The sequence below is a fragment of the Diabrotica virgifera genome, chromosome 1 (genome assembly GCF_917563875.1).
Source record: "Diabrotica virgifera virgifera chromosome 1, PGI_DIABVI_V3a".
In the NCBI taxonomy this organism is placed as follows: Eukaryota; Metazoa; Arthropoda; class Insecta; order Coleoptera; family Chrysomelidae; genus Diabrotica; species Diabrotica virgifera.
Genome location: NC_065443.1, coordinates 25,680,286 through 25,697,465, shown reverse-complemented (window position 1 = coordinate 25,697,465; position 17,180 = coordinate 25,680,286). Strand labels below are relative to the sequence as shown.

Here is a 17,180-nt window from a genome sequence, read left to right as displayed (position 1 = left end):
CTGCGTTGTTTCATCACTAGTTTCCAATACACTATTTTCACTAGCCACATCCATATCAATTTCCTTCGTCAAAGAGGACGTCTTTAGATTTTTATCCCCCATTACGGGGTCTATTTATTTGAAAACACACAATTTATGTATATATTTTTAAACGATCACCAAAACACAAAGAAAAAACTAGCACTAATTAGCAAGCTATTAACCCAAATACGATTACTAGATACGACCGTATCGCTTTAACGTATAATTAAGACTGTACTAAAGTTCTTAAAATTTCTTTTATTTTAACAAAAAGTACATCAAATTAAAATTTTCCCTTGTCAATATTTAGTATATCAAAGGAAAATTGATATTTTTGCTAATTAAAAGCTGTTAAACATCACACGGACTTTTACTACAAGTGTCTTTAAAGAACCTACATTTATATAAAATATAGTAAATAAAATAAATACACTTAAAAAAGTTTTAAATCATTTATTTCTTCTTTAAAGTATTTGATACATTTCCAAAGGACGCCATACAAAGCTGCAAAATTTCCTGTGCCAACTGTGTTGATTTATGAGGTGGGATCGACACCCTGCAAATAAAATGTGAAGCAAATGTAAATGCATTTAATGAAAATATTGCATATTTTTGATATACCATTTAACAGAAGTTTTAGCCACATAGATACTTGTCCGTTACTTAAAAAGGAGCCTTAGGTTATATACAGGGTGTTTCATTGGGAAAGTAACATACGTTAACTGTAGAAAGAGGACACTTAGGCGGTCTCAAAAATACCATACTTAATGGGTCTTACTCCATTAATAACATAGATACTGGGTGTTTTATCTATTTTGCCATTTTCTTAATTGGTTCATAATTTTCTAACCACACTGTATATTTATTTTATATTTGGCACGCAAATATCATTTGCAAATATCATTAAAAAATATTTGAAAAATATTCCGACCCAAAAACAACACCCTGTACATTAAATTTTTTTAAAATCGATTTTTCAGTTGAAAAGAGGATGAAAAACCAAATTTAGTGGTATACTTTGAGTTTTCGGCAAAATGATTTTTCTGGTCAAATTTTGAACTTGAATTCTGAAATTATGTGAATTGCGAGAGCTCTAAGTAGAAAAAAATTGAAATACAGCTTACAACTTGTCAACCGCACTGTAAATTGATTTTATATTTAACACGCGAATATTCTTTTAGGTGCCCAATCAATTAATTTACTTACAATTATAAAAAATCCAGGTCCGTATTAAAAAATATTGTATAAATGTTCCGACCCAAAAAAATACCCTGTATATTAAATTTTTTTAAATGGATTCTGCATTTGAAAAGAGGATGAGAAACTAAATTTAGTGGTATACTTTGAATTTTCGGCAAAATGATTTTTCTGGTAAAATTTTGAATTTGAATTCTGAAATTTTGTCAATTGCGAGAGCTCTAAGCAGAAAAAATTCAAATGCGACTTAATTTTAATTAATACCATTATTGAATCTAAATTGTTAAAATGTTAACATATCAGTGTTTTTTAATTATGTGTGACAAATAGTTTATGTCGAATATTCATCTTTAAATAATGAATAAATAATAAAGGGTCAATAAAGAATACATCAATTTAATCAACAAAGTATCTAAAAATTATAACAAACAGCGAAAATTTGCAGTATAATAACTATTCAAAACTAAAGCACTTATTCAAAATTACCACCATAAAAAATTATTGTTATGTGTGCAAATGTTAATATTTTACCAATTTAGATTAAATAATAGTATTAATTAAAATTGTCATAATTTAATTTATTTTACTTGGAGCTTCGCAATGCACATAATTTCAGAATTCAAATTCAAAATTTTACCAGAAAAATCATTTTGCCGAAAAATCAAAGTATACCACTAAATTTAGTTTTTCATATTCTTTTTTATATTCTTTTCAAATGCAAAATCCATTTAAAAAAAAAATTAATATACAGGGTATTTTTTGGGTCGGAACATTTATCAATATTTTTTAATCCGGACCTGGATTACTTATAATTGTAAATAAGTTAATTGATTGGACACCTAAAAGAATATTCGCGTGTTAAATATAAAATCAATATGCAGTGCGGTTGACAAGTTGTAAGCTGTATTCCATTTTTTTTCTACTTAGAGCTCTCGCAATTCACATAATTTCAGAATTCAAATTCCAAATTTGACCAGAAAAATCATTTTGCCGAAAATTCAAAGTATACCACTAAGTTTAGTTTTTCATCCTCTTTTCAACTGAAAAATCTATTTTAAAAAAATTTAATGTACAGGGTGTTGTTTTTGGGTCGGAACATTTTTCCAATATTTTTTAATCCGGACCTGGATTTTTTACAATTGTAAATAAATTAGTTTATTGTACACCTTAAATGATATTTGCGTGCCAAATATAAAATCAATTTATAGTGTGGTTAAAAAGTTATGAAACAATTAAGAAAATGGCAAAATAGATAAAACACCCGGTATCTTTGTTATTAATGGAGTAAGACCCATTAAGTATGATATTTTTGAGACCGCCTAAGTGTCCTCTTTCTACAGTTAACGTATGTTACTTTCCCAATGAAACACCCTGTATAACTGAATTTTAGCCGCAGTCGCTTAATAATTTTGGTACTTATAAGGGATAAAATCAGTCACTTACTGGTATGTATGCCAAATTGAAGATATGACTACCGCACCTTTATTTATTTAATTCCGTAGTAATATGATCATTTAGTTGCGTGTAATGGGTGTATTTACTCACAACTTCACGTTTGATGTAAAAAACAGAGAATGAGTGTGAAAACTAGGAGATAACGGGGTATGTTGATTCGATTCATAATAGGCGTTATAGACATATCCAAATATAATAAAATAAAAAGGAACGGGAGCACGGAAGAAGCCTCCATGTAAGTGATATTATAAAAACAAAATAAAAATGTACTGTCGCTCCCTGGAAACGTCCTTTGAGCTGCTAAATGTCGACTCTCACTATAGACGTCGCGTTTACTTTACGCTGCCGCTTAATATTGTATGTTCCAGTTTGGTAACATTTTATCCTAAGTTTTGGATAGGAATACGCGTATTTTTTCCGGTTTGATAAAATGTGGACTGAAGAAACTTTAATATTATATTGGATGGAAACAATGATGAAAACTAAAACAATAGTAATCAGTAAAGAACCAAGCAGACATAAAATAGTCATTGATGGCATCAGTACATTGTCCAGCTACGGAAACCTGGACAAAGAATTGAAAAATCAAGTCCAAACAGCAAATGGACTAGCGGGATGCCTTAATAACATTCTATGGTGAAACCGACATATTAACACTGAGATGAAGTCAAGAATTTATAGTCATTGTAAGACCAATAATGACCTATGCATTAGAAACAAGACCTATACAGCCACAACACAAACACTACTAGAAACGATACTACTAGGGATGAGAGTTTGTAACAACTAGCTGATGATTTTCTGTTGGAGTGAATGAAAAGGGAGTGGTAAACTCCAACAGAAGTAGTAAAAAGAAGAAGATCTACTTAATGTAGCCAAAGGACAAAAATGTGTGGCTTCTCCGTTGAAGAAGCTGGAGTAACTAAAATACAACTTTGTAGTAGTATTTGTATGGAAGGATGCCAAGACAAAGAATATCGAATTGATACAGGACTAGAGATGAGAAATCATTAATAGATAGATATAACTTGAATGGCTAGCTAAATATGTATGAGAAGGGCCACTTGACACTCAAGGAAGGATTCGGCCAATTTGCACGGCTATTTTTGGCCAGACAATAGATTAAAGGAAGTGACAATGATGGCTCGAAAAGAAGATATGAAGATAATGTTCAGAAAATAGATAGAGTAAATATAATAATATACTGAAAATAGAATGAATTTTTGGGCGCCAGAAGAAGGATAACTAGGTTAACGCTCTTCCAGGTATTCTACGCTGCTATAGAGTATGTTAAATTTGTAGTACAAGTATGTGAAAAGTTATTAAAGATTATTAAATTATAAAATATACTACTAAAAATAAAGGAGTAATAAGAAAAAAAAAATCACAATAAATGTATATTTATTGAATGTAACTACTAGATCTTTTTAACAACCTCTGAGTTAGGACAAGTAACTAGTGTGTAACTCTAACATGACAGGAAAAAGTGATACTAGTGAAAGTCAATTACAAAATCATCATACAACTATGATCTAAGAATACTCTTTATAAGGTTAGAAAAACTGACTACGGGTACCTCTAATACAGGAAGTACAACTTACAACTAGGTTAGTAGAACCCTCACCAAATAATAATTGTACGTTTATAATACGTACACCTTAATTAAATACTACCTGATACTATATATAACATATAAATACCTCACTGTGAGTGGGACAGGCACAAGCCTTATTGAATAAATAAACCTACGAGTGGATACACAGATCCTTTTCCTAACTCGTGGTTTATAATAGTAATAATAACAAGTGAAACCAAAAACTAATCTGAGGGATTAGAATCCAGAAGTTCATATGAATTTAATAAATTAAAGTTAAAGTTAAATAAAGTTAATAAGTTAAAGTTAAGTAAAGTTAATAAGTTCAAGTTAAATAAAGTTAATAATTACAATTTTGACTAATATGTGAAGTTAATTTTTAAAAATTTAATTAAACATATACTAAAATAATGGAATGAGTTTAAATAATTATACAAAAGTGGAACACAGCCTAAAAATAATCAAGATAAGAGTACCGACTACTATTATCAGGGAAAATATCTGAGCTCAGAAATTTATACCTTTATAGATTGCAGAGTGTTGGGGAACGCTATCAATTAAATATTATGTTGTAAAGAAAAAAAAACCTATAAAAAATATAAAGCAGGAAAAATGTGTGTGCAATTGAACTATAAAAAAAAATGTACTAAATATCACAAAACCAGTCTGTCTTTAATAAGAGCACAGTAAATGTTCCCAAACAAACCACTCTTTCCTAATCTTGAAGTTGATGTAATGAGCACCCAAGGGTGCTAACTCTCGCTAGCAGCTGTCCTGCTGGAGGTACAGGAGAGGAAGACTGGTAGAAAGCAGCTGAAGGTACTCAAAACTGTTGGAAAGCAGCTGGAGGTACTCAAAAAAAAAGAAAATGTGGAAATAATCCAGGCTGGTCGCCTATTGATTGTTTCTCTCTGTGTGGTCTGGCCTTGGTGTTGTTGTAGGGTGGCTTTAAGATTTCATGGTAGGTGCTAAAAAAAACACAGTGTGGTGTTACTACCAATCTACCAATGTCAAAAAAAAGAAGCAAGAGATACGAGGAGGTGTTTTTATTCCTATGGGAATAAGAAGAAATAGGTCATTAAGTCCAAAAACTTGAATGACTAGACAGCTTGACCTTTTATCAGGTTGCTATCAGATGACCTTGGTCAAATAACACAAGTAATTTCCAATTGAAATACAAAATATAATTACTGTGAAAGAATATTTTATTATAATATATACACCGGTATATAGATATATTATACAAGGATGAAATATAGTAAGACTAAGCGATGGATACTTATTTGATCATCGTTCAAAAGATAGGAGTTCTGTAGACTTGAAAGGAATATAAAAAATGGAGTTTAAATTAGCTCTATTTTCCAACTGGAAGCACAAATTAACAACGAATATTGAATTATCTCTAGATGAGTTTGATCCATGAAAATAAAACATAAAAACCATGAAAATAGACTATGTGAAACTTAGTTAGCAAATGTCAAGGACTTCCAAAATGGCTGAATAAAATACTTAATAAAATGTGTATTTACCGGGGTAGAACTCATTGGATATAGTATGCTCTAAAATTCTTCAAATCCACTGCTGCTGGATAACTTCACTATACTTTTATTGTAATATTTAATCAATTTGGAACTGAGAATTAGAGGTGAATAATTGAGTCTAATGACCCCGCACACTACGATTCAGACCGAACACTCGAGAAACAATCGCAATCCAAGGCTCACGTTCACAGCTGAATCCTTCGTACCCCTCTACTAAGCATTGGCTGTCAAAGTGGGGAAACCAATGTTGCCACGTTTTAAATGTGACGTCATCAAGCATTTAAAAATTCTGAGATGGGTTTAAGTTCTATTTGAATAAACATTGAAAGAAAATAATTCTGAAAATAATTAAATAATATTTTGGATAGTTAAATAATATCTTCCCATCAATAATCGATTCTATAAGGGGCGGAACGTCACATTCCCTTTCAACCACCAGAAAAAAAAATTTTATTTAAAAAAAATTTTTTTTTTTTTTTTTCAAAATATTAAACTAGAGTAGTAGTGCTTAGTGTATCATTCCCCGTTGATTCGCAAGATTACAAATAATCACCACTAATAATCAAGGGAAAGTAGGATGGTCACTGCAGCAAATAACGGAAATTGCAAAATATGACCCGAAGTCCTAGTAAAAGTGCTAAAGATGAGACATAATTTATAATGCCAAATAAGTGTCGAATTGGCAGTAAATCCAAAGTTGAACTATCCATGGACATCAGATTTATAAGGAGTATATCCAAGGACGAACAACCAGGCAAAGGTGAGAGCCAATTCATACCATAACGCAAGTACATATACTAAAGTCACCAATGAAATCAATAACTATAATAAGTGAAGAATCAAACACTCAATCCTAAATTGGACTAGCAATGGACACCAGATTCGTAATAGCATATCCAGAGAAGAACAACTAGGAATATTTATAGAATAATTTTCACCAATACCAACTAATATAAATAGTGAACATACCAAAGGAATGCAAACACATTAACCAAAATAAATGTGGAATCAGACACTCAATCCAAAGTCAGACTATCAATGGACAACAGATTCACAAAAGCATATCCAATGAAGAACGACCAGGAAGATTTATGGACCAATTCACATCCATACTAAATCATATAAATAAATTAGGTCTACGTACACCCACATCCGGTAATACGAACCTATACAACCAAATAAACAAAATAAGTGAAGAATCGGACACTTAATCCAAAATCGGACTAGCAATGGACACCAGATTTATAGGAGCATATCCAAAGAAGAACGATCAGGAAGATTTATGGACCAATTCTCACTAATACTAAATAACTAACTAAATTAGCTCTAGATCTACCCTCATCCGGTAATATGAGCCTATCGAAACTAAATAGTAAAAATAAAGGATGAACTTATAAGTTCTATGACTCCATGGTAAATACAAAATATGACGGGAACGAGCTCCCAATCTTTCATAAGACTGTATATTCATGTGAACATACATAGGATTATCCAGGAGATATTCCTGAATCTAAGCAACAATTAATGCCTAAGGAAAGAAGAGGGAATCTACTAAAAAGAAAATCAATAATTTGTCCCAGTGGGTTAATCACTAACATTACGACTCTACGTCTATGGAAAGTCAAGCATCTATATACTATGAACTAAGAGACATAAAATAAGCAAACTAGACTTCCCTATTATCGTGTGAAAATGTGCCTGGAATATTTGGAACAATTGCACAAGAATGGTTAGGAAGTGTTGTACACCATTTCCCAACCAGAAATATTATCATGGATAAACATCTGCCTACTCTGACAAGAAAGACATGGATTACGAAATCGGATAGCAGTGATCAGTTGCTGAACTTCGAACCCACGTATTCACCAACTTTGAGCATTAACAGACTAGTTCATAAGAAGAAATATGAAGGACTCAAGAATTCATTTATAAATCAAAATTCCAAATTCATTCCAGAATCATCCTGTGGAGGAAGTAAGAATCCGAATTAATATAAAGTATTTAAGGTACCTGTGACAAATATCAATAAAGTAACCCAATAACAAATTAACAACCACAACTTCTTTCCAATATGGCAAATCCAATGACATGATATAAAAACAATAAGAAAAAAATAATAGGTATGTAATCAAATATCCAAGATATAACACATAATCTAAGATATGGTAGTGTAACATAGCTCCATCTATATTAAGCAAGAATACTTGTATGAGCCCACACATCCAAATATCTTAATATATAATAATCAACAGCCCTTTTATTCTGAGAGGTTGAGTACAAAACTAAGAGTACAAGTGGAGGTTATTAACTTGGTAATACTACTGGCTGGATTAGTATTTGAGAATATTTGTCGATAATGACTCAAATGCAATCTATAATACAAAAAAATAATAATAAACTCATACAAGCGGTATTACACAAGAATTCGGTACCTAATAACTAATACGTGAGAAATCATCAAGCCATGCCGAAGGATAAAAATTGCTATGGTCAGGCATTATCTGGTGATTAACAATTTAAACTAAAATACTATACCATAATAAAACTAATTAAAGGCAAACACAGGAAGATATTAGCTTAAACAACCCTGTTAAGCTAATCTTCTTCCGATGAAGTTGAAGAATCCACATCGTCCATGGTGTTGTCAGGCAGTAAATCCTTTACATGAAATTGACCAATTCGCTTATTAGTCGAATTGTCCTTTAATTCATAAATCAAAGGAGATATTACCCTTGAGACAGTACATGGGACATATTTCTGGCAAAACTTTGCAGAAATGGCATCACCCTTATTGGATTTGACAAAATTGCGCTTTAAGACTCGATCACCAACAAAGAATCGCAGATCTCGTTTCCTCAAATTATAGTGCTGCTGGTTCCTTAGGTAAGAAGTTTTTAACTTCTTCCTAATGTCTGCGAAAATATGAGGTAACGTCTGGAGATCATCTAAGCGATGAAGTTTCTCAGATATTTGAGGAAGATTTTCGGAATTGTCTGAAATTACACCAAAATAATCACCTGATAAAGCCACATTCCTACCAAAATTCAAATATGCTGGAGAGCACTGGGTAACTTCATGGACAGAAGTCCTTATGGCTTGAGCTATGGAATGAATATATTGATCCCAAGCTCTGTGATCAGGGTAAGTATAGGACCTTAGAGCTGTGACAATACTGCGATTTACTCTCTCAGTATGATTTGCTTGTGGATGGTAGGCAGCATTATAAAAGGTCTTTTGAACCTTATATTTAGCTAGAAGATCTTTAAAGGCCTTCGATACAAACTGAGGACCGTTGTCACATGACACAATTTGAGGAACACCATACACCAAAAAGACTTGTTCCTCCAAATATTTTAAAATTGCTGGAGTTGTGGCCTGGCGAAGGGGACAAACTAAAGGAAATTTAGTGAAATAATCCACAACTACCAGGCAATAGGTATTACCCTTGTAACTCCGAGGATAAGGTCCAATGAGATCCATTGAGATCATCTGCCAAGGAAAATTTATGTTCCTGAAGGAACCCATAAGTCCAGCCTGTGGTAGGTTACTTGGTTTACAAGTAGCACAAACCATGCATTTAGAAATGTACCTTTTTATAGACTTCCGCATACCAGGCCAATAATATAATTCGGCAATACGGTGATAAGTCTTATAAAAACCAAAATGACCCGCCGTAACTTCATCATGAAATATATGCAGAATATTTTCCCTATTTGGCGTAGGTACAACTATTTTCCACTCCGACATATTGGATAAGGACTCTATCGGACTTAAGATGTGTTTGTACAGAATATTATTCTCTACCTTAAAATCAGGATATTTTTGTGGGTCTTGAGTGACCCTATCAATCATATTCTGATACCACATATCAGGACTTAAAGAGGACAGATCTAGGACATTAATATCATGGACACGTGAAAGAGCATCTGCGACCACTACCCCGTTTGCCTTTCTATGGACAATCTTATATGAATAGGCAGCCAGTTTGCATATCCATCGAGAAAGCCTCTGTGAAGGGTTTTTCATACTATGAAGCCATACTAAGGAACTATGATCAGTAATTATAGTGAAATTACGACCTTCCAGATAATAACGAAAAGCTTCTAACCCATGGATGATAGCTAAGAGTTCTTTCTCCGTAGTTGAATAGTTTTTCTGGGCCTTGTTCAACTTCTTACTAGTGTACGCTATGGGGTGTTCGGAGCCATCTTTCAACTGAAATAATACGCCTCCAGAAGCTGTATTAGAGCAATCTGTCATTAGATAAAAATGCTCATCAAAATTAGGTGACATCATAACCGGAGCGCTCGTTAAAGCATCTTTAACGCGCCTAAAAGCTTCGTCAGCCTCAGGAGTCCAAGTAATGGTCTGTCCCTTTTTCCTGTTCTTCAAAAGATCAGTAAGAGGTGACAACAAAGTAGAGTAGGACGGTACAAATCGCCGATAATAGCCACACATTCCCAATATCCTACGGACTTGGGTGGTGGTCTTTGGTATAGGAAAATTTTTGATAGCAACTATTTTCTCAGGATCAGTCCTCAGCCCCTGGTTATCCACAACATAACCCAAGAACTTAAGACTAGGGCGACAAAACTGACATTTATCCAGATTGACCGTTAGATTAGCTTCCTTAAGACGTAAAAATAACTTATCTAAAATTTCCATATGAAGGGAAAAATCAGGAGTGACAACCAAAATATCGTCTAAATAATAGAAAACATAGGGCTCTAACGGTGGACCAATGACTAAATCCATCAGACGACACATTGTCTGAGGAGCAGAAACAAGACCGAAAGGCATGGTGACAAACTGGAATAATCCTTTACCACTGACAGCAAAAGCAGTATACTTCTTGCTCTCTTCACTCAGTGGGATCTGTAGGAAGGCCTTAGACAAATCAATAGAAGAGATGTATTTGGCATTCTGAAGTTTGCTCAAAATCACATCTATTCTGGGGATAGGATAAGCATCCCTGTTAGTTGTGATACTGTTTAGTTTTCGACCGTCAAAGCAGATCCTGAAGGATCCATCCTTCTTCTTCGTTAACCAGAGCGGAGAACAGTAGGACGATGTTGAAGGTTCTATGATATTTAAAGCAAGCATCGAATCTACTTCCTTTTCTAAATCTGCCTGCCAGGCTTGAGGTATGGGGTACTGATATAATCTGAAAGGAGTGGGATTTCCCACTTCGATAGTGTGAGAGATTAACGACGTACGACCTAGTTTGTCTTTTGAAGAAAGAGTAGTAAATTTAGAGATCATACTCTCTAATTGCCTTTGTTCAGAGCTTGATAAACTAGCAAAATCGTGAATAGCACTAAGGGTAGATAAATTAAATTCAGATATGGAAAAAGAAAAATCAGAACAACTTAAGGTACTATTGAAAGCATTGAAAAAGTCCATACCTAAAATTATAGAATTCTGCACGGAAGGAATAACATAAAATGTAATTTCCCTACATAAATCTGCCACTGTGATTTTAATTTGGAGTTTGCCCGTAATGGACTGAACTGTACCATCTGCAGTAGATACTTGCAAAGATGAAATGGGCATAATGGGAATACTAGAATTTTTCAATAAATTTAACGAATGTGCCCCTATCAATGAAATATTAGAGCCACTATCTAACAAAGCTAAACACGATTGTCCTAAAATTTGAATAGGAAGATATGGCCTATTATCATTTTGTTTCCTAACTAATAACGAATTAATATCTAGATCTAAAGTATTTGGTTGTCTACAACCGTTATATGGAACTAACCCAGACGTATCATCATCATTAACAAAACTAGAATCTAATATAGATAATGGAACCACATTACTATCACAATTATTATTGTTACGTTGAACACTACCAATCAAAGAAGCGTTTGTAAATGACCATCTGTGATCATTTGAATCAAGCGAATCTAACGTATTATCTATAGAAATAAATTTCTGGTTTAATTTTGTTTTGTGGTGTGTGCTGCTTTCTTGAACGACACCCCTTTCCCTTTTCGTGAAGATGGGTTTGGGTTGCTGGATGTGCTTGGTCCAGCAGTTTCGTTTGACGATGGGGTTTGATTCCCTGATTGGATGTTGGACGGAGAAACGTTCAGGGGACGGACCTCCGACGTGTCGTTTCCCGAACACTTAGAACAGTTTCTTTTAAGGGTGTTCTCTCGGCCACAACCATGGCAGAAAATACGATTTTGAGGAATCCCACAATTGTAAAATGGGTGACCAGGCTGATCACAATTCCAGCAGACAAGAGAACTAACAACCGAAACATTATGTTCATGACCCTTATTTAGCCAAGAACGTTGCCTAAAGGAAGTTGGCTGAGAAGAAGAGTTAGAAGAGGATCGAGATGTGGATGGAGGTTGAGAAGACCAGGATAACGTTTCCTCCAAACGTTTGCATTTTATAGTAAGGTCATCAATGTTCTGAATGTCCATAAGAGCTAATTGTTGATGATAAAAGGGCAATAGACATTTAAGGATGATTTTAATTTTAGCTAAATCTGACAAAGGAGTGTCTAAACGACTACACATACCTAATATAGTATTAATAAACATAGTAACAGATTCCCCAGGTTTCTGCTTATGATTCTTAATTTGATCTAATAAATCATCCTGGAATGAATACGGAAGAAAATCCGACTTCAACTTTTTAATCAGATCAGACCAACAAGAAAAATTACCCCTGTTATTCATAAACCATGTAAAAGCGGTCCCGGTGAACAACTCAGCAGAAGCAGCAAACAAATCCTCTTCAGAAACACCTCTAGATATTCGAAGACATTCAACCCTTTCTAAAAATGACATCACATCAGTGTGCTGTTTTTCACCTGAAAATGAAATACCCCATTTGTGTACTTGAACAGGTTTGGAGTACGTAAAGCTAGGTACATTGACTGAAGCATTAGGAGTAGAGGTAGCAATGGGGTTAACTCTAGAATCAAGTTCACCCTCTAGTGTTAATATTTTAAGAGAAACAGACCTCTTGAACGGTTCCTGTTCTTCAGAAGGACAGTGTAGCAAGTGTACACGGGCAGAAATATGGCCTAGACGAGATGTTAATCGCGCATACTCTGTATCCTTTACAGTTCCCCTAAACTTTTCGATTTTTTTAGACAAGCTGTCCAATGTTTCAGTGATTCCTTTTTGTTGTTCCTCAAAAGGAAGGGATACAGCTGAAATTTGGAGAAAACTTCTATTGCCAGCTTCTTGTTTCAAAGCACCTCTCAAAAGATTGCGTTTTTTATCGACAGTTGTCGACTCCTCTGGCATTATGTCCCGAATCTTTAATTCATAATCCAATTCATCCACCAGAAGATGTTCAGCTTTAAAAGCACACATGATGAGAGCAAAGTTATTGACAAATAGTCCAAAGAACAGAAATATGAAAAATATGAAAATATGAAAGTTTGCACGCAAAATATATATAATATAAACCGAGAAAATATCAGCAACACACCAACAAAATCAAAATAGCCAGCAAAAAAAAAATATATATATAATGCAGTATATAATCTAATAAATAAGATCAAATAAATATATAAGATCAAATAAATGGATAAATAATCCAATAAATATTGTATACTCAAGTAAACCTACTACCTAAATACTGGAAGTAAATTTTTTTATTTATATGTAACTTACCACCACTCTAGAAAAAATATATATCTATAATAATAATAATAATAATCAACACTTAGTTGTACCTCCAACTATACCACTATTGACTGAAGAAATAAAATTGTTATATGAATTATATTATTAATAGCAATATTAAATATAAGTTCCCAATAAAAATTCAAAATCTAACCCAGAATGTAAGCTGCACAAACATATACTATAATGAGGTCCCAAAATATAAACAAAAATCAAAACAGCGTTTAAGAATACCTGATATGTATCAGAAATTAAAAATAAAATAAATAAGTAACAATATGTGTATAGGATACCAAACGGAAATAACAAAGAGATTTCAGATAAAAGAGAAGAATTGACCTAAATGAATACTGTCTCAGACCAAAAATAAAGCCACCACGTTGGAAAGCCGATGTAACAACTAGCTGATGATTTTCTGTTGGAGTGAATGAAAAGGGAGTGGTAAACTCCAACAGAAGTAGTAAAAAGAAGAAGATCTACTTAATGTAGCCAAAGGACAAAAATGTGTGGCTTCTCCGTTGAAGAAGCTGGAGTAACTAAAATACAACTTTGTAGTAGTATTTGTATGGAAGGATGCCAAGACAAAGAATATCGAATTGATACAGGACTAGAGATGAGAAATCATTAATAGATAGATATAACTTGAATGGCTAGCTAAATATGTATGAGAAGGGCCACTTGACACTCAAGGAAGGATTCGGCCAATTTGCACGGCTATTTTTGGCCAGACAATAGATTAAAGGAAGTGACAATGATGGCTCGAAAAGAAGATATGAAGATAATGTTCAGAAAATAGATAGAGTAAATATAATAATATACTGAAAATAGAATGAATTTTTGGGCGCCAGAAGAAGGATAACTAGGTTAACGCTCTTCCAGGTATTCTACGCTGCTATAGAGTATGTTAAATTTGTAGTACAAGTATGTGAAAAGTTATTAAAGATTATTAAATTATAAAATATACTACTAAAAATAAAGGAGTAATAAGAAAAAAAAAATCACAATAAATGTATATTTATTGAATGTAACTACTAGATCTTTTTAACAACCTCTGAGTTAGGACAAGTAACTAGTGTGTAACTCTAACATGACAGGAAAAAGTGATACTAGTGAAAGTCAATTACAAAATCATCATACAACTATGATCTAAGAATACTCTTTATAAGGTTAGAAAAACTGACTACGGGTACCTCTAATACAGGAAGTACAACTTACAACTAGGTTAGTAGAACCCTCACCAAATAATAATTGTACGTTTATAATACGTACACCTTAATTAAATACTACCTGATACTATATATAACATATAAATACCTCACTGTGAGTGGGACAGGCACAAGCCTTATTGAATAAATAAACCTACGAGTGGATACACAGATCCTTTTCCTAACTCGTGGTTTATAATAGTAATAATAACAAGTGAAACCAAAAACTAATCTGAGGGATTAGAATCCAGAAGTTCATATGAATTTAATAAATTAAAGTTAAAGTTAAATAAAGTTAATAAGTTAAAGTTAAGTAAAGTTAATAAGTTCAAGTTAAATAAAGTTAATAATTACAATTTTGACTAATATGTGAAGTTAATTTTTAAAAATTTAATTAAACATATACTAAAATAATGGAATGAGTTTAAATAATTATACAAAAGTGGAACACAGCCTAAAAATAATCAAGATAAGAGTACCGACTACTATTATCAGGGAAAATATCTGAGCTCAGAAATTTATACCTTTATAGATTGCAGAGTGTTGGGGAACGCTATCAATTAAATATTATGTTGTAAAGAAAAAAAAACCTATAAAAAATATAAAGCAGGAAAAATGTGTGTGCAATTGAACTATAAAAAAAAATGTACTAAATATCACAAAACCAGTCTGTCTTTAATAAGAGCACAGTAAATGTTCCCAAACAAACCACTCTTTCCTAATCTTGAAGTTGATGTAATGAGCACCCAAGGGTGCTAACTCTCGCTAGCAGCTGTCCTGCTGGAGGTACAGGAGAGGAAGACTGGTAGAAAGCAGCTGAAGGTACTCAAAACTGTTGGAAAGCAGCTGGAGGTACTCAAAAAAAAAGAAAATGTGGAAATAATCCAGGCTGGTCGCCTATTGATTGTTTCTCTCTGTGTGGTCTGGCCTTGGTGTTGTTGTAGGGTGGCTTTAAGATTTCATGGTAGGTGCTAAAAAAAACACAGTGTGGTGTTACTACCAATCTACCAATGTCAAAAAAAAGAAGCAAGAGATACGAGGAGGTGTTTTTATTCCTATGGGAATAAGAAGAAATAGGTCATTAAGTCCAAAAACTTGAATGACTAGACAGCTTGACCTTTTATCAGGTTGCTATCAGATGACCTTGGTCAAATAACACAAGTAATTTCCAATTGAAATACAAAATATAATTACTGTGAAAGAATATTTTATTATAATATATACACCGGTATATAGATATATTATACAAGGATGAAATATAGTAAGACTAAGCGATGGATACTTATTTGATCATCGTTCAAAAGATAGGAGTTCTGTAGACTTGAAAGGAATATAAAAAATGGAGTTTAAATTAGCTCTATTTTCCAACTGGAAGCACAAATTAACAACGAATATTGAATTATCTCTAGATGAGTTTGATCCATGAAAATAAAACATAAAAACCATGAAAATAGACTATGTGAAACTTAGTTAGCAAATGTCAAGGACTTCCAAAATGGCTGAATAAAATACTTAATAAAATGTGTATTTACCGGGGTAGAACTCATTGGATATAGTATGCTCTAAAATTCTTCAAATCCACTGCTGCTGGATAACTTCACTATACTTTTATTGTAATATTTAATCAATTTGGAACTGAGAATTAGAGGTGAATAATTGAGTCTAATGACCCCGCACACTACGATTCAGACCGAACACTCGAGAAACAATCGCAATCCAAGGCTCACGTTCACAGCTGAATCCTTCGTACCCCTCTACTAAGCATTGGCTGTCAAAGTGGGGAAACCAATGTTGCCACGTTTTAAATGTGACGTCATCAAGCATTTAAAAATTCTGAGATGGGTTTAAGTTCTATTTGAATAAACATTGAAAGAAAATAATTCTGAAAATAATTAAATAATATTTTGGATAGTTAAATAATATCTTCCCATCAATAATCGATTCTATAAGGGGCGGAACGTCACAAGTTCTGAGAAGAATTGCAGCAAATATACTGAGAGATCGAAAGAGGAGTAAAGAGATTAGAAGAAAATGTAACGTACAATGTATAAACGAATGGACACTAAATAGAAAAAAAAAATAGAACCATAATAGAACAACCACACACCAGGATGGGGAGACACGTGTGGTCAAAATAACAAGAAAGAAATCACTAATCCGTAGAAGTATCGGCCGACCAAGCAAAAGATGGACTGACAATCTAAAGAGAAAGAAGATATTGGATGAAGAAAATATTTTAGTTCCTTACAGTCGGCCAAATTAATGTTGTCTTTAAATGTATTATCACTGTATTTTTTATTTTCAATATTATGTAAGGCATTATTAAAGATTTATAAATACAAATTCTATAAATTTTTTGTCGTTAATATTACATATCTCAACAACTTCGACTAAACCCGAGATATACATAGCGTACCCGAGACGTCCCGAAACAACGTGGTCGATATTGAACGCGAGGCTTCGGGAATGGTAGGTACCTAAACGGAACGGAAAGTGGGCATATACTATATGA

General features: G+C 33.2%; 1 protein-coding gene and 1 long non-coding RNA gene across 4 annotated transcripts in view; both read right to left on the bottom strand.

The window, feature by feature from the left end:
- Positions 1-459: 459 nt before the first annotated feature.
- LOC114324160 (SET and MYND domain-containing protein DDB_G0284059-like) overlaps positions 460-17,180 on the bottom strand; it is a 72,051-nt gene continuing 55,330 nt past the window's right edge. For all 3 annotated transcript variants that reach the window (XR_007699162.1, XM_050655411.1, XM_050655402.1), the window contains one exon: positions 460-577. Coding sequence is in view for 2 of the 3 variants with exons in the window: in XM_050655411.1 (XP_050511368.1) it covers positions 475-577 (103 nt within the window). In the remaining variant the exon portion in view is untranslated. The remainder of the gene's footprint in view (positions 578-17,180) is intronic.
- LOC126887722 (uncharacterized) lies at positions 4,058-16,619 on the bottom strand. The gene is made up of 2 exons (XR_007699164.1): positions 16,201-16,619; positions 4,058-5,235 (listed from the first exon to the last, which is right to left on the bottom strand). It is a non-coding gene; the product is annotated as an uncharacterized LOC126887722 (long non-coding RNA).